The sequence below is a fragment of the Petromyzon marinus genome, chromosome 28, assembly GCF_048934315.1.
Source record: "Petromyzon marinus isolate PM22_M1 ecotype Great Lakes invasive population chromosome 28, UKy_Petmar_22M1.pri1.0, whole genome shotgun sequence".
NCBI lineage: Eukaryota > Metazoa > Chordata > Hyperoartia > Petromyzontiformes > Petromyzontidae > Petromyzon > Petromyzon marinus.
This window is the reverse complement of record NC_133694.1, coordinates 1,875,610-1,900,752: the sequence shown is the minus strand read 5'-3', so window position 1 is coordinate 1,900,752 and position 25,143 is coordinate 1,875,610. Positions and strand designations below refer to the sequence as shown.

General features: G+C 55.3%; 1 protein-coding gene across 2 annotated transcripts in view; it reads right to left on the bottom strand.

The window, feature by feature from the left end:
- The window catches only part of LOC116946868 (uncharacterized), a 40,125-nt gene extending 15,391 nt beyond the window's left edge, over positions 1–24,734 (bottom strand). The window contains exons 1-2 of one of the 2 annotated variants that reach the window (XM_032962094.2): positions 24,570–24,734; positions 22,814–24,041 (exon numbers count right to left, since the gene is read on the bottom strand). In XM_032962094.2, coding sequence (XP_032817985.2) covers positions 22,814–23,962 — 1,149 coding nt within the window. In that variant the 5' untranslated portion in view covers positions 23,963–24,041; positions 24,570–24,734. The remainder of the gene's footprint in view (positions 1–22,813; positions 24,042–24,569) is intronic. The other variant, XM_032962095.2, reaches the window with a different exon arrangement.
- Positions 24,735–25,143: the final 409 nt, after the last annotated feature.

The following is a 25,143-nucleotide window of genomic DNA, read 5'->3' as shown; positions in this document are numbered from 1 at the left end:
CACCAGCATAACCACGTGTGGTCAGCATCACATCATCACGATCAGCATCATCACCGTGACCACCTCACCTCGTCAGCACCGCTACAAACGCCGAGTCATCCACACGCATCTTCACGAGCACACCTCATCACTTCTAGCCCTCGTAACCACTACCCACACACACCTCGTCGCCACTCGGAATGCATGGGGAGGTGGGGGGGTCAGTGGCGGCATGAAAAACAAAAGCAGCGGAGAGGCGTAAACAGCCCCCACAGCCCCGCCCCTCGGCGGGACAGAGACACGCGGTGACCTCACCCCGCCCCTCGGGACGCGACTCAGATCCTCGAGCGCAAAACATGACACACACACACGTGTGTGTATATATAAATATACAAACGTGTAGGACACACACACACTCCCTTACTAGCACAAAGGCAACGATCCCCAGTATAGCCTTAACAGACTGTAGGGGCGAGTGCTGTTAGCGAGCACCACCTATGAAGGCCGGAACGGTGCACGCGGGCAGCGGTGATGCCCGAACCACGCCCGGCCGCCTTTGTCTTCCCAATGCTGATGTTTACACACCGCATCACATCGCTCAGCACCAACAAAATAGAAAGGGGGGTGGGGGTGGGGTCTGAAATGCGGGAGCTGAGATCTAGACGGGGAATTAAGGCAGACACACGGGGACAGGGCAAAACACTAACTACCTACTTTCATTATCTCCATATAACGTGGCGGGCGGGAGGGTGGGTGTCCAGTGTGCGCGGGGAGCGGGCGGTCGTGATAAGTGGGTAGCGGCACTGGGTTATCAACCAGGCCGGCCACGCGAGTTTGATTCCCTGCCACGGCTAACAACGCGTTAGCCAAAGATCCCCAGTATAGCCTTCACAGACTGTAGGGGCAAGTGCTGTTAGCACGGCGGCACTCGTGGGGGTGGCCAGCACCACGCCCGACCGCCTTTGTCTCCCCAGTGGCAATGTTTACACACAGCACTAGGTACTCATTTGAGGCCGAGTCGACCTAGGGGATGAGGCCCAGGACCGGTTCAGATAATCGTCACCGGTGTTGGTTGTGAGCGGGAATCGAGCCCGGACGGCCGGGTTCATAGCGCAGCGCGCTAACACCACCGCTCCCCACACACGCACACACACGCACGCACACACACGCACACACACACGCGCACACACACACACGCACGTGTCCTCTACGCGCTCACCCACTCACTGTCCGCCCTGAAAATCGAGTTTAATGAATGGAGGCTCCGGGGAGAACCCAACGCTTCCGTCACCCCCCCCCCCACACAGCATGCCCCAACCCCGCCCCCATCCCCCCCTCAAGACCCCGGTCCCTCCCAGCCCAGACGAGCCCCCCCCAGCCCGGGGGAATGAAGGTGAGTGAGGTGGGGGGAGGTGAGTGAGGTGGGGGGAGGAGATGAGTGAGGTGGGGGGAGGTGAGTGAGGTGGGGGGAGGAGGTGAGTGAGGTGGGGGGAGGAGGTGAGTGAGGTGGGGGGAGGAGGTGAGTGAGGTGGGGGGAGGTGAGTGAGGTGGGGGGAGGAGGTGAGTGAGGTGGGGGTGGGGCGGATTTGTTCGAGGCGAGACTGCGTGGGCGGACGGAGACAGCGGCACCTCGCATGCCCTCCCCTGGCGCCCTGCCCGTGTGTCTGTCTGTCCTGCCCGTGTGTCTTGTCTCCCTGTCTGTCTGTCCTGCCCGTGTGTCTGTCTGCCTGTCTGTCTGTCCTGCCCGTGTCTTGTCTGCCTGTCTGTCTTGCCCGTGTCTTGTCTGCCTGTCTGTCTGTCCTGCCCGTGTCTTGTCTGCCTGTCTGTCCTGCCCGTGTCTGTCTGCCTGTCTGTCTGTCCTGCCCGTGTCTTGTCTGCCTGTCCTGCCCGTGTCTTGTCTGCCTGTATGTCTGTCTTGCCCGTGTCTTGTCTGCCTGTCTGTCCTGCCCGTGTCTTGTCTGCCAGTCTGTCCTGCCCGTGTCTGTCTGCCTGTCTGTCTGTCCTGCCCGTGTCTTGTCTGCCTGTCTGTCTGCCTGTCTGTCTGTCCTGCCCGTGTCTGTCTGCCTGTCCTGCCCGTGTCTGTCTGCCTGTCTGTCCTGCCCGTGTCTTATCTGCCTGTCTGTCTGTCCTGCCCGTGTCTTGCCTGTCTGCCCTGTCTGTCCTGCCCGTGTCTTGTCTGCCTGTCTGTCTGTCCTGCCCGTGTCTTGCCTGTCTGCCCTGTCTGTCCTGCCCGTGTCTTGTCTGCCTGTCTGTCCTGCCCGTGTGTCTTGTCTGCCTGTCTGTCTGTCCTGCCCGTGTCTTGTCTGCCCTGTCTGTCCTGCCCGTGTCTTGTCTGTCTGCCCTGTCTACCTGTCCTATCTGTCTGTCCTGCCTGTGTGTCTTGTCTGCCCGTCTGTCTGTCCTGCCCGTGTCTTGTCTGCCTGTCTGTCTTGCCCGTGTCTTGCCTGTATGTCTGCCTGTCTTGTCTGTCCTGCCTGTCTGTCTTCCCGTGTCTAGTCGTCTGCCTGCCTGTCTTATCTGTCCTGCCTGTCTGTCTTCCCGTGTCTAGTCGTCTGCCTGCCTGTCTTATCTGTCTGCCCTGTCTGTCCTGCCCGTGTCTTGTCTGCCTGTCTGTCCTGCCCGTGTCTTGCCTGTCTGTCTGCCTGTCTGGCCTGCCTGTCTTGTCTGTCCTGTCTGTCCTGCCCGTGTCTTGTCTGTCTGCCCTGTCTGTCTGGTCTGTCTGCCCTGTCTGTCTGTCCTGTCTGTCTGCCCTGTCTGTCTGTCTGCCCTGTCTGCCTGTCTGTCCTGCCCGTGTCTTGTCTGTCTGTATGTCTTGTCTGTCCTGTCTGTCTGCCCGTGTCCTGTCTGTCTGCCCTGTCTGAGTGCGGGGTTTGCCCTTTAGCCTGTCCTGCGGGTGAGCGCGCTGCGAAGTCCCGAGTCCCGCTCACGGCCGACACCAATGGCGATTATGTTGAACCGGTCCTGGGAACCTGCCCTCCCCTAGGTCGGCTCTGCCTCAAATGAGTACCCCGGGTGCGATGGGTGAACCTCGTCACCGGAGGTGACAAAGGCGGCCGGGCGTGGCTGCTGGCCATCCACCCCCCCTCGTGTGCCATAAAACGCATATAGATGAGAGGATGTTTTTCTCTTCCTGTGCGCCTGCCTTAATTTTGTGTGTCCGTTCTTCTACGTATTTATGTCTGCCCGTGTTTGTATGCCTATGTGTTGATGGCGAGGGATGACGGTGTTGGTGAGTGATGATGTCGGTTGGAGATGGTGAGGGACGATGTTGGTGATGGTGAAGGACGATGTTGGTGGTGAGGGACGACGTTGGTGATGGTGAGGGACGACGTTGGTGAGGGACGACGTTGGTGAGGGACGATGTTGGTGAGGGACGATGTTGGTGATGGTGAGGGACGATGTTGGTGATGGTGAGGGACGATGTTGGTGATGGTTTGGGACGATGTTGGTGATGGTGAGGGACGATGTTGGTGATGGTGAGGGACGATGTTGGCGATGGTGAGGGACGATGTTGGTGAGGGACGATGTTGGTGATGGTGAGGGACGATGTTGGTGATGGATGATGTTGGTGATGGACGATGTTGGTGATGGACGATGTTGGTGATGGTCGATGTTGGTGATGGTCGATGTTGGTGATGGTCGATGTTGACGATGGTGAGGGGCGATGTTGGCGATGGTGAGGGGCGATATTGGTGAGGGACGATGTTGGTGAGGGACGATGTTGGTGATGGTGAGGGACGATGTTGGTGATGGACGATGTTGGTGATGGTGGACGATGTTGGTGATGGTCGATGTTGGTGATGGTCGATGGATGATGTTGGTGATGGACGATGTTGGTGATGGATGGTGATGGACGATGTTGGTGAGGGACGATGTTGGTGATGGTGATGGACGATGTTGGTGAGGGACGATGTTGGTGATGGACGATGTTGGTGATGGATGGTGATGGACGATGTTGGTGAGGGACGATGTTGGTGATGGACGATGTTGGTGATGGACGATGTTGGTGATGGTGATGGATGGTGATGGACTATGTTGGTGTTGGTGATGGATGGTGATGGACGATGTTGGTGATGGACGATGTTGGTGATGGTGATGGACGATGTTGGTGATGGATGGTGAGGGACGATGTTGATGGACGATGTTGGTGATGGATGGTGATTGACGATGTTGGTGATGGATGGTGATGGACGATGTTGGTGATGGAGATGGATGGTGATGGACGATGTTGGTGTTGTTGATGGACGATGTTGATGGACGATGTTGGTGATGGATGGTGAGGGACGATGTTGGTGTTGGTGATGGACGATGTTGATGGACGATGTTGGTGATGGATGGTGAGGGACGATGTTGGTGAGGGACGATGTTGGTGATGGATGGTGATGGACGATGTTGGTGATGGTCATGGATGGTGATGGACGATGTTGGTGATGGTCGATGTTGGTGATGGACGATGTTGGTGATGGACGATGTTGGTGATGGACGATGTTGGTGATGGATGGTGAGGGACGATGTTGGTGATGGTGATGGATGGTGATGGACGATGTTGGTGATGGTCGATGTTGGTGATGGACGATGTTGGTGATGGACGATGTTGGTGATGGATGGTGAGGGACGATGTTGGTGATGGTCGATGTTGGTGATGGATGGTGATGGACGATGTTGGTGAGGGACGATGTTGGTGATGGTGATGGATGGTGATGGACGATGTTGGTGATGGTGATGGATGGTGATGGACGATGTTGGTGAGGGCCGTGGGGGAGGGGCGGGCTCTGCGCTGGGAGTCGCGGCGCGGGAAATGGCGGCTCCGCGCGGCAAAATGGATGGAGACGCGCGGAGAGCGGAGTTCAGAGACACGACCCAGACACGTCTCTCACGTAGACACGTCTCTCACGTAGACACGTCTCTCACATAGACACGTCTCTCACATAGACACGTCTCTCACGTAGACAAGACCCAGACACGGCTCTCACATAGACACGTCTCTCACATAGACACGTCTCTCACGTAGACACGTCTCTCACATAGACACGTCTCTCACATAGACACGTCTCTCACGTAGACACGTCGCTTACATAGACAAGACCCAGACACGTCTCTTACATAGACACGTCTCTTACATAGACACGTCTCTCACATAGACACGTCTCTCACATAGACACGTCTCTTACATAGACACGTCTCTTACATAGACACGTCTCTTACATAGACACGTCTCTTACATAGATAGACACGTCTCTCACATAGACAAGACCCAGACACGTCTCTTACATAGACACGTCTCTCACATAGACACGTCTCTCACATAGACACGTCTCTCACATAGACAAGACCCAGACACGTCTTTTACATAGACACGTCTCTCACATAGACAAGACCCAGACACGTCTCTTACATAGACACGTCTCTCACAGACACGACCCAGACACGTCTCTCACACAGACACGTCTCTTACATAGACACGTCTCTCACACAGACACGACCCAGACACGTCTCTCACATACACACGGCCCAGACACGTCTCTCACATAGACAAGACCCAGACACGTCTCACACATAGACACGACCCAGACACGTCTCACACATAGACACGACCCAGACAAGTCTCTCACATAGACACGACCCAGACACGTCTCACACAGACACGACCCAGACACGTCTCTCACATAGACACGACCCAGACACGTCTCACACATAGACACGACCCAGACACGCCTCTCATATAGACACGACCCAGACACGTCTCTCACATAGACACGACCCAGACACGTCTCACACATAGACACGACCCAGACACGTCTCTCACATAGACACGACCCAGACACGTCTCTCACATAGATACGACCCAGACACGTCTCTCACATAGACACGACCCAGACACGTCTCTCACATAGACACGACCCAGACACGTCTCACACATAGACACGACCCAGACAAGTCTCTCACATAGACACGACCCAGACACGTCTCACACATAGACACGACCCAGACACGTCTCTCACATAGACACGACCCAGACACGTCTCACACATAGACACGACCCAGACACGTCTCTCACATAGACACGACCCAGACACGTCTCACACATAGACACGACCCAGACACGTTTCTCACATAGACACGACCCAGACACGTCTCTCACATATACACGACCCAGACAAGTCTCTCACATAGACACGACCCAGACACGACCCAGACGTCTCACACAGACAAGACCCAGACACGTCTCTCACATAGACACGACCCAGATACGTCTCTCACATAGACAAAACCCAGACACGTCTCGCACATAGACAAGACCCAGACACGTCTCTCACATAGACACGACCCAGACACGTCTCTCACATAGACACGACCCAGACAAGTCTCACACAGACACGTCTCTCACATAGACAAAACCCAGACACGTCTCGCACATAGACACGACCCAGACACGTCTCTCACATAGACACGACCCAGACACGTCTCTCACATAGACACGACCCAGACAAGTCTCACACAGACACGTCTCTCACATAGACACGACCCAGACACGTCTCACACACAGACACGACCCAGACACGTCTCACACATAGACACGACCCAGACACGACCCAGACACGTCTCTCACATAGACACGACCCAGACACGTCTCTCACATAGACAAAACCCAGACACGTCTCACACATAGACAAGACCCAGACACGTCTCTCACATAGACACGACCCAGACACGACCCAGACACGTCTCTCACATAGACACGACCCAGACACGTCTCACACAGACACGTCTCTCACATAGACACGACCCAGACACGTCTCTCACATAGACACGACCCAGACACGTCTCTCACATAGACACGACCCAGACACGTCTCTCACATAGACACGACCCAGACACGTCTCTCACATAGACACGACCCAGACACGTGTCTCACACATAGACACGACCCAGACACGTCTCTCACAAAGACACGACCCAGACACGTCTCACACAGACAAGATCTAATAGCCACGACCCAGACACGTCTCTTAGACATGACCAGTCGACACGACCCAGACACGTCTTCACAGCGACAAGACCCAAAGACACGTCTCGTACAGAAACAAGACTCAGGCACACGATCCAGACACGTCTAACACAAGTCTCAGATTTAGACAAGATCCACATATAGATAACACAGACACGCAAAGTAACAGTTCGGATATAGACAATGTACAGATATTTCTCAAACACGTCTAGTTGACAAGACCTCCGATATAGACACAGATCTCGCACAGACGCGACCCATACAGATGTCTTCAACTCTTCCACAAAGACTTACACGTAGACATTGATGACATCTGAGATACGACGCTGCATAGACACGTCCCAGACATGATACACAGAAACATACATACGCATTACTACACCAAATGTTTACAAAGAACTCAGAAACACACGGGTACACATTATTATACACAAGAGTGTGCACACACGTGTAAATATACACATGTTCCCACACAACAATTTTTCTGCCAGATACCATTAGCCTCAAGGCAGAAAAATCACCGTCTCAGAAAGTCTCGTACACTCTGCGGATGGGGTGTATGTCGGGGTGGTGAGCAACGTGGAATGGTGAGTGGTGGGGGGTGGAATAGTGCAGGAAGGAACGTGGGATGTACATAGGAGAGTAGCGATGGTGAGGTTCTGTGGGATGGTGAGCGGTGTGTGAAGGGTGGTGAGGAAGTATGAGATAGCAAGAGGCGGCAAGTGATGATGGGGGAGGATATGTGATGTTGAGTATGAGGTGGTGGGTCGAGGGGAGAGTGATGGCGGTGGTGAGGTGAGGGTGTGTGCGGTGGTGAGGCGAGGAGGAGAAAAGCCCGCTTCCTCCACGTGGAATTTTCCCAGAATTCTTTGCTCTCGAGCGGAAAGGCCGCGTCTCGAGTTCCCTTCCCCCAGACAATGACCGGACGGCGCGAGCTCACGCCCAGTTACACACACACAGACACACACAGTTACACATACACACAGACTTACACACAGACACACACACACAGTTACACATACACACACAGATAAACACAGTTACACTCACACACACAGTTACACACACACAGTTACACACACACAGTTACACACAGACACACACACACAGTTACACACACACAGTTACACACACACACAGACACACACACACAGTTACACATACACACACAGATAGACACAGTTACACTCACACACAGACACATACACACACAAATAGACACAGTTACACTCACACACAGACACATACACACACAAATAGACACAGTTACACTCACACACAGACACATACACAGTTACACTCACACACAGACACATACACAGTTACACACAGACACATACACAGTTACACACACAGTTACACACACAGACACACACAGATAGACACACACAGATAAACACACACAGACAAAGATCCCCCGTATAGCCTTAACAGACTGTAGGGGCAAGTGCTGTTAGCGAGCACCTATGAAGGCCAGAACGGTACACGAGGGGGTGGGTGGCCAGCACCACGCCCGACCGCCTTTGTCTCCCTAATGGCAATGTTTACACACCGCACCAGGTACTCATTTGAGGCTGAGTCGACCTAGGGGAGGCCCGGGACCGGTTCAGATAATCGTCACTGGTGTTGGCCGTGAGCGGGAATCGAACCCGTGTCGCTGGGTTCATAGCGCAGCGCGCTAACCGCTACACTACCGCTCCCCACACAGTTACACACACACAGACACATACACACAGAAGACACAGTTACACTCACACACAGACACACAGATAGACAGTTACACTCACACACAGACACATACACATATATACACACAGATAGACACAGTTACACTCACACACATACACATACCCACAGATAGACACAGTTACACTCACACACAGACACATACACAGATATATACATACACAGACATACACACACAGATACAAATACTGTACACACAAAGGCTGTTGGGGCAAGTGCTGTTAGCGAGATACACAAGGGTATATAACAGTTTAGGTAGACACACAAATGACCCTCCCAGCCTGAGCTGCCAGTCGCTCGGGTTGGTGCCGTGGCGAGCGGTGAGAGGCGGGGACCCGGACCGCGGATTCCAGAGCCAAGGCAGAGAGAGACACCTGGAGCCAGTTAGAGCGAACCCTGCCTGCCTGCCCAGCACCCACACTCACTCGGACACACACACACTAACATACGAACATACATTCACACACGAACAAGACAGATCCCCCCGTGCTGCCTTAACAGACGTTTGGCGGCAAGGGCCGTTAGCGAGCAACTATGAAGGCCGGCACGGTGGCACTCGACGGGGTGGGTGGCCAGCACCACGCCCGACCGCCTTTGTCTCCCCAGTGGCGATGTTTACACACCGCACAAGGTACTCATTTGAGTCGACCGAGAAAGCCCAGGACCAGTTAGGATAATCGTCACTGGTGGCCGTGAGCGGGAAATTAACTATGGTCGTCGGGTTCGAACCACTGCTCCCCACTCACACGTACACCGACTCGCACACAGACGTTCACATATATACAGGCCGTGCTCTTACCAACACCGAGATATATACAACTAAGTGGCGATGACGTCACCACTCGTCTCGTGCCAGCCGAGGTGCACCTTGAAGCCAAGTGAAGTGTCGAAGGCTCGCTGACAGCAGGTCACGGGGGCAGACTCCCATCCCTACCCCAACTCATCCTCAATCAATTCCCTCCCCAACTCAAACGCGATTCTAATACACAAGCGTGTCTGCTGGCTGGCGGGTGGGTGGCGGTTGCAGTAAATGTATGCTGTGCTGTGCATACATTTACCCCATACAAAAAAAAACAACGTAATTATTCGCGTCGTTGTGGAGAAAAAAGGTGAACAAAAATTATGCAGACGAATACACGGGCCCATTCATATATATTTCTCATTTTGTTACGCAATATACAATTACGTGTCGAACTATGGCCCATATCTTACAGGCAAGAGGGTCCTTTGCCCATTGCATCTGGCAGCTTAACAGCATCGATTCAAAAGCAAGCCATGACTGCTGATGAGACAGAGTCGAAAAAATACGTTCAGAGTTTTTCTCTGTATTGGGATCAATGTGGTTGCTGAAACGATGTACTCCCAGAAGGCCGTGGGATCGTTGGCTTGCACAAACAAAAACCCCAAATTATTTTAGTTTTCCATGCAGAGAGACGGGACATATGGATAAGTATAGTCTGCATATCTATTTTGCGAACTCGTCCCAAACGCTGTGACAGGAATAGATGAACACTGATAAAGTTTCCAAAGATCCCCCGTATAGCCTCATCACTCTTGGGGCAAGTGCTGTTAGCAAACACCTGTTCAGGACCGGCACGGCACACGAGAGGGGGGGGGGGTGGTGGGTGGCCAGCACCACGCACGACCGCCTTTGTCTCCCCAGTGGCGATGTTTACATACCGCACCAGGGACTCATTTGAGGCCGAGTCGACCTAGGGGAGGCCCAGGACCGGTTCAAATAATCGTTACCGGTGTTGGCCGTGAGCGGGTATCGAACCTGGATGGCCAGGTTCGGAGGGCAGTGCGCTAACCGCTACACCACCGCTCCCCACATATCGCCACTGGGGAGGCAAAGGCGGCCGGGCGTGGTGTTGGCTACCCACCCCACCCCGTGTGCCGGCCTTCATAGGTGCTCGCTAACAAACACTTACCCAACAGTCTGTTCAGGCTATACTGGGGGGGATCTTTGTATACAGTGCATGCACGCACAGACAGACACACAAAAAAAACACTCACCCAAACACAGACAATACACACTCACAAACGCGCGCGTGCGCAGATATACTCGCCCAAAACACAGACAGATATACTACACACTCAACCCAAACAGATCGTCAGATATACACACACACAATACAGATACATACCAAGAGAAACCCACACACAGAATGCCTGTCCACCACCCCCCCACCACCACCACCCCCCACCACCACCCGTAATCCGACTCCGTCGTGTTTTGGCTTCACGGGAGTTTTTTCGGTCGCGGAGTTGCGCGGCCCCCACGGACACACACGGACACACACGCATCTCGCCTCGACCCTCACACCTGGGTCCTCCTCACACCTTGCTCCTCCTCACACCTGGCCAGTGTCGCGCCCTCACACACACGCGCATATATCTTGGGGGGGGTGTGGGGGGGGTGCATGGACCTCTGTACCCCCCCCCCCCACACACCCAGCACCCAAACTCCCATCTGCACGGCCGCTCCCGCCCTCTCTCAGCGCCTTTTGATGTCGTGGCGTGGTTTTATCACTGACCCCCCCCACCGTCACTACTCTCCACACGTCTCCCCCCCCCCACTCACCCCATCCTTCCCACAAATTTGCGTTTTAACCTTTTGTGACCCCTTTAAAAGGGACCCCGTCCTGACCCCGGGGACGCACAATAAAGGGGCAGGGAGAGGGGCGGGGATGAGAGGGGGGGGGCACTGGGGAGAAGTTCCCCACCCCGCCCCGTGGCTCATTCTGAAGTACCTCGAGCACAAGGGAGAGTAGTGGGGGGGGGGGCTATAGCCCCCCCTCCCTCCAACCACTAAACAGCGGTTCACAGATAGGGACCCTTTCACACAGCCAGCCACAACATCTCTCTATCCTACGGGGGTCCACCGTGTACCCCGATAGGTCCCCCCTCGCCCAAGGAATGCCCGGCTCTCCCTCCTCCACCGCATGTTACACAGGAAGGGGGTGATTTAAAAGTGAATCTGACTGGCGACCATCGCAAGGCCAACGAGCAGGGAGAGTAAGAGCGGGGTGGTGGGGTTGGGTGGTGCCCTACAGAGGTCGGTAACGCGAGGACGTAACCAGGGGAGTTAGCCTGTGGGGGGAAGCTCACGCTGCAGGTAACGCGAGAAAGTAACGCGAATAATGTAACGTGGGGAGGGATGTGGGGGGTAACGCCGGGGTGAGTGAGTGAGTGTGGCTGCTTGTGGGCGTTTTGAGTGAAGGGAAATGGCCGCACCCCCCCCCCCCGTCTGCATCTGTTCCGTGAATACGGGGCGTGAAGTCGCCATCATTTATTTCACGAGAGACAGGGGGGGGGTACGAGGGTCTGGGTCTGACAACTGACAGCCGCTCGACCCCCCCCACCCACGCACACCCTACACACAACCCCACCACGACCACCACCCCCATCACCCAACAAAGACAAAGATTCACCCCCCACCACCAACCCACCACCAACCCACCCACCTCCCGTATAGTCTTTAACAGGCTGTTTCGCTGTTAGCGAGCACCTATGAAGGCCAACACGACACACGACGCGGGGGGTGGCTTCGCACCGACGCCCGGCTCGCCTTCGTCTCCCCACTGGCGATGTTTTGTCCACGCCTCGGCAGCAGCAGGAACTCATTTAAGGCTGTGTCGGGGGGGGGGGGGCCCAGGAACGTCTCAAATACTCTATTAGGCACTGTGTTTTGTCTTGAGTGGGAATTCAACTCGGGTCACCAGGATCATAGTGCAATAAGCTAGCCGATACACTACCAGTATATGTATGGGTGTGTATATGTGCTACGCTCACAACAACGAGCGCCGGGGGTGGCTAAAACGCATCAAAGTGGCACAGCGGGCAGAACATGTTATGCATCTGCCAGCCATCGCCGGTCAATCAACGCATACCACCCGGGGTCTGTGCCGTGACTTCCCCGCCAGCAACGATCCTTCCACAGCTTCGCGTGACTACCTCAAACTGCACATAGCCTGGCACCTAACCGACGTGGCTGGCTGTTGTTGTACGAGTGTGCTAGGCTGTGTGTATGTACGAGCGCGAGTACAGCCTCAAATGAGTACCTAGTGAGGTGTGTAACAAAAAATCGCCAGTAGGGAGACAAAGGCGGCCGGGCGTGGTGTTGGCCACCCAACACCACGCCGGCCTTCATAGGGGCCACGCGGGGGATCGTTGTCTAACACCTATGTATGTGCGAGCGGGTGTTTAAGATATGAGTGAAACTTTGCATTAATGTTGCGTGTGTCGGCTCCCGAGTTCAGCAATAATGTAATGGTCTTGATTGTGAAAGTAGGCATGTGAAAGTATGGTATGTTTTAAGGATATACGGGGATCTTTGTCTTTGCTTGTGTGTGAAAGTTTGTTCACCCTACGAGCGCCACCGTCAAAAGTTGATCTGGTGCTGAGCCAGTTTTGGATGTTACGCGTTCCTGTGACGAATCTATTTATCGACCTGGGAGGGATGATTGGCCGAGCCAGCAACCAACCAGGATTTGAAATCACATTAGATGTGCGTATACGTATATTTGTACGTACATATGAGCGAGTGTGTAGTGGAGTCATATGGGTGTGTGAGTGTGTTTAGGCTACGAGAGACACTGTGTAGCCATGCGCGTGTGTTTAGGCTCTGAGTGCGGATGTGTATAGTAGTGTATGTGTGTGTGTTTAGACAAGCGGTGGGGAGCGGTAGTGGAGCAGTTTGCGCGCCTGCGCTCACGGCCAACACCAGTGACGAATATCTGAGCCGGTCCTGGGCCTCCCCTAGGTCGACTCAGCCTCAAATGAGTACCTGGAGCGGTGTGTAAACATCGCCACTCGGGGAGACAAAGGCGGCCGGGCCTGGTGCTGGCCACCCACCTCCTCGTGTGCCGTATTCGCTAACAGCACTTGCTCCTACAGTGTATTAAGGCTACACGGGGTATTTTTGCCTTGTTGTATGTGTATATATACGAGTGTGTATGATGAGGGTGTGTTTATACGAGTGTGTGTTTAGGCTATGGGAGCTGTGTGTAGTCGTCATGCGCCCCACACCCTAAGCAGCCTGGCCGCTGTACTCACTGAGTCTGCCCAGACGCGCATTCCTCACGCATTACGTACCCCCCCACATCACCACCACCACCACCACGATCCTCCTTGCCCCTCTGCCCCCCCATCTGGCAAACAGCGGAGCGGGGCTGCGGGGGTGGGCACACCACAGGGACCCAGCCACAACACGACTGCTCCACACCCACTAATCCACACCACCCCGCATTGCTGATCCCCACTCGCATACATCACACCAGGACGGATCACACACCACTAATCCACAACACACATCTCTGGGCATCACACCACACGCCGTCGTGTAACACCCAAAGACAAAGATACCCCCCAATAGCCTTCAACAGGCTGTTGAGTCAAGTGCTGTTCACGAGGAGCGCCTATGAAGGCTGCAACAGTACACGACGGGGCGTGGTGTGAGTTAGCAATCACGCCCGGCCACCTTTGTCTCCCACAGTGCTGATGTTGTATACACACACCGCACTACGGTACTCATTTAAGAGGAGAGGTGTAGGGGAGTCGACGTAGGGGAGGCTCAGGACCTGTTCAGATATTCGTCACCGATATCGGTCGTGAGTGGGAATCGAACTCAGGTTCGCCGCGTTCGTAGCGCTGTGCCCGAACCTGGACATGAGTTCACCACACCACTTGCACACCAGGCCGCGTATCCGCAACACGGACTGCAACATCACACCACACACTACACAGCATATCCAAACCATGGCACACAACGACCAAACTACACACCACTGTACTACATCACACGTTGTGTACTGTATATACATCACCACCCCACGACAAACTTCACCCCCCCCCCCCTCTAATCCACCCAACACCACGGCAGAACACCACGCCACGATACATCACACTTACCCTGAGGTATACCACACAACCCCCTCTTCTGTATACATCACACCCTGACAGGACACCACCACCATTATAGACCAGCAGCCCCACGCTGGTGTCTTTCCCGACACCCAGGAAAAGGAGGGACTCCCCCCCCCCCCCTCCACAGGGGGGCCTCCCCAGCCCCCCACGAAGACACCCCAGGAAAGTGAGCCATAGGCTAAGGGGGGGGGGCAGGGCGAGGGGGTCCCCCTATAGGCGGGGTGACACTCCCATGCCCCCCGGGGCGACCCCAGCCACATCTCCCCCCCACCCCCACCTCGACACCCCGCGGCCTCTCCCGTGGCCTCCAGAGACCCCGGTGACCCGGTCACCATGGCAACCCCGCTCGCAGGGGGCCACGGCAGCCGCCGTGGCAGACGGCGCGGTGGGCGGGGCCGAGGTAGGGAGGGGGGATTAGGGGGGGGATTGTGGGGGGGGGGGCGCAGCCTGGCCGGCGACCTTTGCCCCCCCGCCACCCCGCAGCCGTGGCGAGGGTAAGAAGCTGCACTTTCGTCTCGACTCACGTCCGCCTTTATCTCCCCCCTCCCTCCACCATGGCCATTCAAAGAGCTGCCGTCTTGAAGATGCCTTAATAGGTGCTCGCTAACAGCCCGTGTCGGAACCGCACGGGGGAATCGTCGTCTTTGCGGTCGTGATCGCATTTCCCCGTTTACAGACCTGCCGAGCCAGCTGCGGAAATTCCACATTATTACGGCGGTGGCGAGTATAGAGTATCCGTAATACAACCACCGATTCATCTTCTCCACAAAGTGGTGTTTATTTTATCGACCCTGCAGGTATTATGGTCCGAGTCAACCATCTGCAACCAGGAATTGAACTTGCGATCTTACGAATTGCGAGCCGCTCGCTCTACTGCCGGACCACCTGACCGGATGAGTGTTGAAATGTTGACATCAAGGCCTCATGGTGCAATCTCCCAATGATTCATTCACTGAATGTAATGAGCTTTTTAATACAAAGTAGAGCCACTGCATGTGCACCTAGCCTGACACAAGAGCTGCCGTGCGGGAGCGGTGAACGCGCTGCATTACGTAACCCGCTGAGCCATGGGTTCAATTCCCGCTCACGGCCAAGACCAGTGACGATTATTTTTGAACCCGCCAAAGACCTCCCTAGGGTTGACTCAGCCTTAAACAAGCACATGGTGCGGTGTGTAACCATCAGCACTGGGGAAACAAAGGCGGCCGGGCGTGGTGTTGGCCACCCACCCCCTTAATGTGCCTGGCAGGCCTTTATCGGTGGTCGCTAACAGCACTTAACCGAACAGACTGTTAAAGGCTATACGGGGGATCTTTGTCATTAAAAATATGATTGTGTTCTGAGCTCGTTAATATAACTTGTCCCAAGTCTGTTAAGGCAATTATGTCCTGTATATAAGTGTGTATGTATATTAGTGAGTGTCATTGTATATGTATATGAGTGTATGTGTAATACAGAGTGAGTGTAATACAGAGTGTGAGTGTGTGCGTGAGAAGCGTCTCTGTGTGTGGAGCTGATTTCCAAGAACTGGAGGCCGGAATGGAGGGCTCATTTACAGATGAATTCTAAGCGTTGTGATTGGCTGCACGTGGTCAGAAGCTTAGATTCCTCGCGTTCCTCAGCGAGCTGGGCTGGTGGAAGTTGAGTAATGAATGGGGCACACTCACCCACACACTCACCACTCGGCCACATACCGACCCACACACTCACCAATCGGCCACATACCGGACCACAATCAACAACCACTCATCCCACTCACACCTAAATGATACTCACCAATGCAAAATTCACACATCAATTCACACACTTATTAGACTTGTGTACAATGATACGACTTAACACACCGACACACACTCGCTGATTCAATGACTCACTGTTAAACGCTCATCGCCACACTGACAATCATTCATTCACCCGCAGTCTAACACTTCTCCCCGATTCACACTCCTCGACACACGCTCTCAATATACACTCACGTTTTATTCCCTTATCTCTGAATTGAATGCAGCAACGGGGGGGGGGGGCGCTACGTGAAAAGTGATGCCGGGAAAGGGGGGAGACGCGGACACATCGACCAGTGAGGGAGACGCATGGGACAAATGATCACGTGGCTAAAGAGACACGTAGACACAGACGTGAAAGGGGCAAAGGGACACGTGAACACTGCCGCGAGGATAATGGGATACTTATACACACATTCAAAGACATTTGACAACGACAAATATCCCCCGTATAGCCTAAAGAGATTGTTTGGGCAAGTGCTGTTAGCGAGCACCTGTGAAGGCCGGCACAGCACAGGAGGGGGTGGATGGGTCAGCACTATGTTTTAGTCTCCCCAATCGCGATGTTTACCACACCGGACCAGGTACATATGAGTTGGAGTCGATCTAGGGGAGGCCCAGGACCGGTTTAGATAATCATCACTGGTGTTGGACTAGAGTGTGAATTGAACCCGGGTGACCGGGTTCGCAGCGCAGCATAGCGCTAACCACTACGCTACCGCTCCCCACGAAGACAAACACACAACCAATCAGGAACACACCGCGACACAACCAATCAGGAACACACCGCGACACAACCAATCAGGAACACACCGCGACACAACCAATCAGGAACACACCGCGACACAACCAATCAGGAACACACCGCGACACAACCAATCAGGAACACACCGCGACACAACCAATCAGGAACACACCGCGACACAGCCACCAACCCCCCCGTGTGTGGGGGAGGGGGTGGAGTTGAGGGAGGGGGTGGAGTTGGGGGAGGAGTGGGGGTGGAGTTAAGGGAGGGGGCGGCCGCCCCCGTACTCACCCCCTCCCTCCCTCCCGCCCCTCCCCCCCGCGTCTCGCCGCACCGACCGGATTGGGCTCCACCGCATCCCGCACCGTCTGGCGGCGCCCACTTCCTCATCCACAGCTGCGACGTCTAGCCAAGCCATCCACTCGCTCGCTCACCCCACCCGCCAACCAGCAGCATCCTCCTCCTCCTCGCCTCACTCTTAACTCACCCCCACAAAAAGAAAAATATCTCCCCCCGTACAGCCTTCACGGAGTGTTGGGGCAAGTGCTGTTAGCGAGCACATGATCCTTACACACCGCACCAGGTACCCATTTGAGGCTGAGTTGACCCAGGAACGGTTCAGATAAGCGTCACTGATGTTAGCCGTGAGCGGGAATCGAACTCGAGCCGCTAACCGCTACACTACCACTCACCCCCACACGCTGAGACTTAGCCTTACCTCACTCGAACCCGTCCTCCTTACTCCAAACTCACATCCCTAGCCCACCTCAGACTCACCTCGCCTCATCCTCCTCACACGTCATCCAGCCTCACCCCCCAAACTCATCCCTGCCTCGACGACCCAGGCTGAATGCTATTTACTGTACGTGTTGCCTGTAGCATCGACTATCAGAATACTTATACTGGAGGAATCCTATGAGCTATATAACATATATTTTATGGTACTGGAGATGCTGTATAGACTGTACTGCTCTGTATAGACCGCGCCGTGTAGACTGCATGTGCTGATCACCCCCCCCACCTCGGCACCGTGCCGGACAGCCAGACAGCCCTCCACACTTTCACCCCCTTCACCCCACCACCGAGACGGGAAACCGCGGCACCCGGGCGCCTCAAACTTCCCCATTCCGTGTTCACGGCGGCGGCGACTCCACACGCGACCGGCACGACGCGACAGCCCCGGAACAACCACACAGCCACATCAGATTACACGACAACCAACCTCTCGGTCGCTCCCACTCTACAGCTTCCTGTAGACATCGCTCCATCTCTCCCCCCCCCCCCCTCCCATCTAAAACTCTCCCCAAATTAACTCTCAATTTCTCTATCCACAAACCCTCCTCCCAATCTCACACATCATCTTTCTCTCATTCTCCATCCGCATATACCCCCCTCCCCCATCTCTCTCCATCCCCACCCACGTGAACTCCACATCTACAAACCACTCTCTTCCATCTTCCCACATCTTTTCTCCATCTCTCATTCTCTTCCCACAAAACACCACCAAACCCATGCCCCTCCCCAGTGGTACACCGTGGGAGTACAGTACAACCCTCGACCCCCCCCCAACCACCTCCTGGGATCTGCGATCTCCGTTAATGATCTCAAACGGGGAGAAGCGCGTTGTGTGTGGGATGCGGGGGGTAGCTGTTACGCACTATTAGTAACCCCCCCTCCAACACGCTCTCCTCCCTCCCCTGCCGCGCCGGGAGGGTGAGGCGTCATCATTGAGGCTTAATTAGGCGGCACAGCGCCCGTCTAGACGCACAAAGCGAGCGGGAGCCGCCCCGCACTTTCCTGCGTCGCGGCGCCCCGCAGCCTTTTACGGCCACTTTCCCTGCAGGGCCCGCGGGTCCCGTGCGAAGAGGGGTGGGATGGGTGATGGTGGTGGGGGGGGAGACCGGGGGCCCAATCCGTGTCCCCGCGAGTCCAATCTGTGCGTCTCTGTGACCCCAGTCTGGGTCCCACAGTTTTCAGTGGCCCAATCTGTATCCATGTCTTCACGGGCTCCAACCTGTCTATGTCCCCTAGGTTGCCAGGGCCCAAACGTCAGTCCATAGTTTTCAGGGGACCAATCTGTGTGGCTTCTCTTCACTGGGCCCCTACTTCTGTGCTCCCGGGACCCAGTGTTGTGTCGCAGTCTCACCTGGGACCCAGCATGAGCAATGTCTACTTCACTGCTGAATGTCATCGCCACCAACCGCAGGGTTGCAATGCCACAGTGGCCAGATGTTAACTACCTCAGCTGGCATGCAGGCGGTCGTGGGTTGTTCAATCCCAACCCTGACGCTTGTATAATTGGAGTTTGCACGTTTATACCGAGGTTGCATGGATTTTTCTCCGGGTCCTCCCTCCACATTTAGAATCAACATGCGTTTACAGTATTTGGCTGCTTTAAAAATTTCCACATCATTTGTGGCCAGGTCGCTTCTGAAAAAGAGCTATATAGCTCAGTGGGCCTTACCTAGTTAAATAAAAAAAATGTTGAGTTTAATTACTCCCGCAAGCGAGCTGAGATCATCCCTCTTGGCCCTGCACGCTCCTTCTGACTGCCATTCCGTAACCAGTCTCGACTAGGCCTAGGAAAGGTAAGGAAATTTACCCTTTTTACCGCGTAAAAGGGTAAAGGTGTCGACATACCAAGGGGTAAGGTAAAGGGTAGGGTAAAGGTAGCTCGGAAGAATTACCCGGTAGGGTAAAGGTAGCGCGAAGTATTACCCGGTAAATACGGTGCCTTGTTTACCGCTAAAAGCTCCGTGGCGCAGTCCGTGGCTTCCATTTAATAAGTAATATTTTTTAAAAACTTTTTTTAAAACACGCTTTAATGAAATGTACGAGTAATGGCAGAACTCCACGACTCCAGGAAGTGGCCCCGAAGCTTGCCGTAACGTAAGGGGCCGTGGCCAAATCCAGCCAACGTCAGTTTACCGTGGACAATTAGACCCAAGCCGAAACATAACATATAAAAAAGAATGTTTAAAAATATATTTTTATAATATAATATAGTATTGTCATCAGTATGACATAAGTATACCAAGTTCGCAGTCGAAACCACATTGGGAAGTGGGTTAAAATTGAGTTACAAGATTTGAGGATACAACAAGCGTGTAAAATTGGAACCATCGAGAGTATTCTATACTCATTAAGCGCTCTACCTAGCGTTTACCGTTATAAACCTTTTCATGTGTAGTACCCCAGTAATTACCCTGTAATCAGGTAATTTGTATGGGGTAAGGGTAATGGGTAGGGTAAAGGTAGGCTCGTTGCTTTTAACCTTTTACCTTACCTGCTAAAGGGTAAAAGGTTGGGTAGAGTGATTGTATTGTGGTATGGTAAAAGGAAGGGTTAAGGTAGGCTCGTTGTTTTTACCTTTTACCTTACCAAGCCCTAGTCTCGACCAACGGTCACCATCCCCTATACACACTATATGACCGACTAACCCACCCCGAACATGCACACTACAATCACTGCTTACTCACCTAACACCTAACACGACTACACTTATCCGCACTACGCACATAACTCACCCAAACAATGCATCCTCACCACACTCATACATCCACTACACCCAGCCTACTTACCAACATAACCTTTACCCTTTGCAACACCTTTCATTTTACCGAACACTCTTACTCACCCACTACGCTCACCATCACCGAACACTCACCAACTACACCCAATCCCTCACCCACACCACGTGATAGGTCTCAGCCCAATGATTCCCTCAGCCGGGTCACGTGACACCGCCCTGATCGAAACCACGTGACTCGACAGCCGCCGCCTCCTCCCCCTCCCAGGGTGCACCGCGCGCATTCAGTCCCGGATTTTGCAATGTGGCCCGCGCCTTAACCACAACAAGCACTACCACGAGACTATCACAACAAAACACAACCACGATAATCACATCCACCACTACCACCACGAGAATAACTATCACAACAAAACACAACCACGATAATCACACCCACCACCACTACCACCACGAGAATAACTATCACAACAAAACACAACCACGATAATCACACCCACCACTACCACCACGAGAATAACTATCACAACAAAACACAACCACGATAATCACACCCACCGCTACCACCACGAGAATAACTATCACAACAAAACAAAACCGCCAACACCAGACTCCTAACCACAACGATAATCACAACCACAGTTAACAAAACCACCCTGGGAGCCACAACGGGAATAGCAACCTTCGTAATATCACAACCACGCGCGGTAATCACACAGACACCATCGACCACATCACAACCACGACCGTCACACCACGCGGTCAAAACCAAGTAGGTAAAAGTTTCAACAAATTTCTGATTTCCCCAGAGCCCCCAACCAAGCAGCATTACTAAAAACAGAAAAAACTGCAACAACCAGAATCCCACGATACCCCGGGTCACGAGTTCCAGTACACTGTGTACAGATTTGAACGGCCCTGTCACAACCAAACCATGCCCTTCTAGCTGCCAACACTCAGCGTGAAGCTGCCGTGTACGGGGGGGTGCAGGGCGTGTGTGTTTGTTTAGGGTTGTGGTTTGTGTGTACGGGGCGAGTGTTGTGTCTGTGTACCGTGTGTATTTATACAAGTTTGTGTGTTTGTGTAGATACTTGTATGTATGTGTGGCGCGTTGTGTGTATTTGAGGTGTACAGCGTATAGTTTTTGTGTATATGTGGGTTATGTGTATGGTGTGTGTGCTGTGTGTGTATTTATTATGTAGGCTTATCGTTGTACTCATTTCGTGTCACCACCACCAACCATTAAGCACCTGAAACAGTTAATTATATTTTCTGATATCTTCTGTTGCCTGCGCCTACTTCAAAAATAGTCGATAGTGACAAACACCAAGTGTGCGTGTGTGTCAGTGATTAAGTGTGTGGGGGGCATGTGTTTGAAGCCATGTGTTCTGGATGTGTGTGTTGTGTGCCTGTGTGTTCTCCAGTGTTTTACAACTGTACTTAGATGTGTAGGTGCGTCGTGACCACGTGTGGCCTCGTGTGTGGTGTGTGGACTTTGGTGGATTTTGTTTGGTGTTGTCGTGCCCACGTGTTTGGGTGTTTATGTGTGTGCAATGTGGTGTGTATTACGTAGATGTGTTATAGTTATAGAACGTCATCTCTTTACTGTTACGCAGCCATGGTATGTGCCATGAGAACATCACCACCATCATCACAACAACAAACAGCACAGACAAAACAATCACCACCCCACCACTGTCAAAACAGCACCCACCAAGACCACCATCACCATCATGGTTGTTACAACAGCCACCCTACTCAACTACCACCACCATCACGGTCACGACCATGATCCACCACCAGAACCCACCGCCACAACCATCGCACCTATAATTACCGCGGTTTAGTACGTACGGTGCTAAAGAAGTCCACACATACACCACAATCACCACGACCGTCACCATCACCACACCGTTAACATCACAACTACCAAGCCCACCACAATGATAACCACCACCACCACCGCCGTCACAACAGCCATCACCACCATCCATGCAACCACCACCACCACCACCACCGTTACAACAGCCATCACCACCATCCATGCAACCACCACCACCAACAACAAAACAACAACAACCACGTGAGCCACCCACCTTGCTCCCGAGGGCCGCCACCGCTGCGACGGCCGCTGCCGCCGCCCTCTTGCCGGCGTGCGCCGCCGCCGCTCCGTGCGGCTCGAAGCGCTCCTTGAGGGCGTCCAAGAGGCCGCGCATCCTCTCCCGCTCGGCGCGTTCCGCGTACTCCTCGCTCAGCAGCAGGTAGCGCCTCCAGCGCGCCGGGTCGAAGCCCCAGTGGCACGTCCTGTTCTCGGGGCTGCGGTGCGAGTGCGCGACGAAGCGCTGCGGCGGGAAGAGCAAGCGGCAGTCGCGGCACTGCACGCACGCCGCGCCCGGGTGCGTGTACAGCTCGGGCACGAAGAGGCCCTTGCACTTGCCGAAGCACTCGTGGTAGATCCTGATGCTCTTGTCAGGCCGGATAAGGGCCGGGCCCACGCCGCCAACGCCGCCGCCGCCGCCGCCACCGCCGCCGGGCGGGGAGCAGTCTCCCAACCCGCCGGCACCGCCGCCGCCGCCCCCTCCGCCGCCGCCGCCTCCGACTCCACCGGTCCCGCCGCTAACGCCGTCGCCGGCCGCTCCGCCGAGGCCGCCGCCGGCCGCAGCCCCCATCCCCTTGCGGCCCGCGGCCGGGCTCGCCCAGCCGTAGAGCAGCGCGTTGCAGAGGCGCTCGGCGTCCGTCTTGGTGATGAGGCCGCAGCTGGGCGCCGCGAAGGGAAGCACGCCGAGCACCTTGAGGATCTCCAGCTGGTCGGCCGTGCACCGCGAGCAGTAGATGTGCAGCTCGTCGCACACCTGGTTGATCTGCTGCAGCGAGAAGTCTCGCAGCACCGTGTTGAGGATCTGCGGCAGACACAGGCGCTTCTCGCCGCCCACCACGAAGCAGGTGATGTTCTCGCCCTCCAGCAGGGTGCCGCAGCGCTCCGTCGAGCTGTCGGGCGGCACCAACAGGGGCCCCGGCAGGGCGGGAGGCCTCTGCAGGCCCGCGGGCGCGTCCGCCGCGTCCTTGCGCGAGATCAGGTCGTAGGCGCAGCGCGCCGTGAAGGCTGCGGGCCCCCCCAGGGAGGACATGCTGCTCAGGTGGAACTGACGAAGGGTCTGCTTGAGACCCGGGTGAGCCTGGAACTGGTCCGACGCCACGGCCGCAGCAGCAGCAGCAGCGGCCGCCGCCGCCGCCGCCTCCTCCATGGATCGCGCGGAGTGGTGGAGAACCCGGGAGGAGAAGCTGGGCTCGACGCGCCGGGGCTCCCGGCTCGACTACGCCTGCCTTGGGAGGTTGGGTTGAGGAGGTGAAGAGGTGAGGAGGTGAAGAGGTGGTGGTTGGTGATGGTTGCGATGATCATGAGGGGAAGAGAGGCGGATGCGGAGATGAGCACGAGAGATTTACGGGATAACGATTCAGAGTCGGGTAGGCGGAGTGTCGGGCATGGTGAGTAGTAGCGGGGTTGAGGGACAACAGGATAACCGTAGGGGAGATGAAGATGATGTGAAAAGAGGAGGGATAGAGGGGGAGAAGGATCAACAACACGAGGGATCAAGACCCCCCCCTCTCTCCGCCTCGCCTCCTTGCGCAACAAAGAGGTCCGGCGAGACGACCGCGGCGGCCCTCTCCGCCAGGGGTCCCCGCGTCTCCCCGGGTCCACGCGCGGGGTTCCCGTGCGCGAGGAGCTCGCCCTCCTCCTCCTCCTCCTCGTGTTTCCCTCGGACCCCCCTTCTTCTCTCGCTCGCTCGCTCGCTCCCTGGGGGTCCCCGCGTCTATCCCGAGTCACCCCGGCGCCCGCGCGTCCCTTCTTACCTCGTCTCTCGCTCCTTTTCGCTTCTCTCTCCACTCCTCCCTTCGTTTCTCCTCTTGGTTCGCGCTCCGCTACCGCCGCCGCCGCCGCGCACCGCCGCCGCTGTCTCCGCTCTCTCTCCTCCTCCTTCCTCTCTCTCTCTCCCCTCTCTCTCCCCACTCCCTCCTCTCTCTCTCCTCTCCCCTCTCTCCTCTCTCCCCACTCCCTCCTCTCTCTCTCCTCTCCCCTCTCTCCTCTCTCCCCACTCCCTCCTCTCCCCGCGCGTTCTCCCCCGGCTACCCCTCCCCCCTTCCCTGCCTCCTCGGGCCCCGCCGCGCGCCTCTGGCATTGAACCCCAGGCGGAGGGGCGGGGCTCGTGGGGGAGGGGCGGTTTGGGGGGGGCGGGGCGTGTGGGGGATGGTGGAGTGTGTGGGGGGGGGCGCTCGCGATTCCCGGCAGCGTGCACGGCCCCCTCCCCAATCCCCCTTCCTCCCCAACAGCCCCGCCCTTCGCCCGGACACCCCCCCCCACCTCCTCCACCTCTCCACACCCGCGTCATGGCAACGGCGGGGGGAGGGGCTGTGGCCGCGTGGTAGC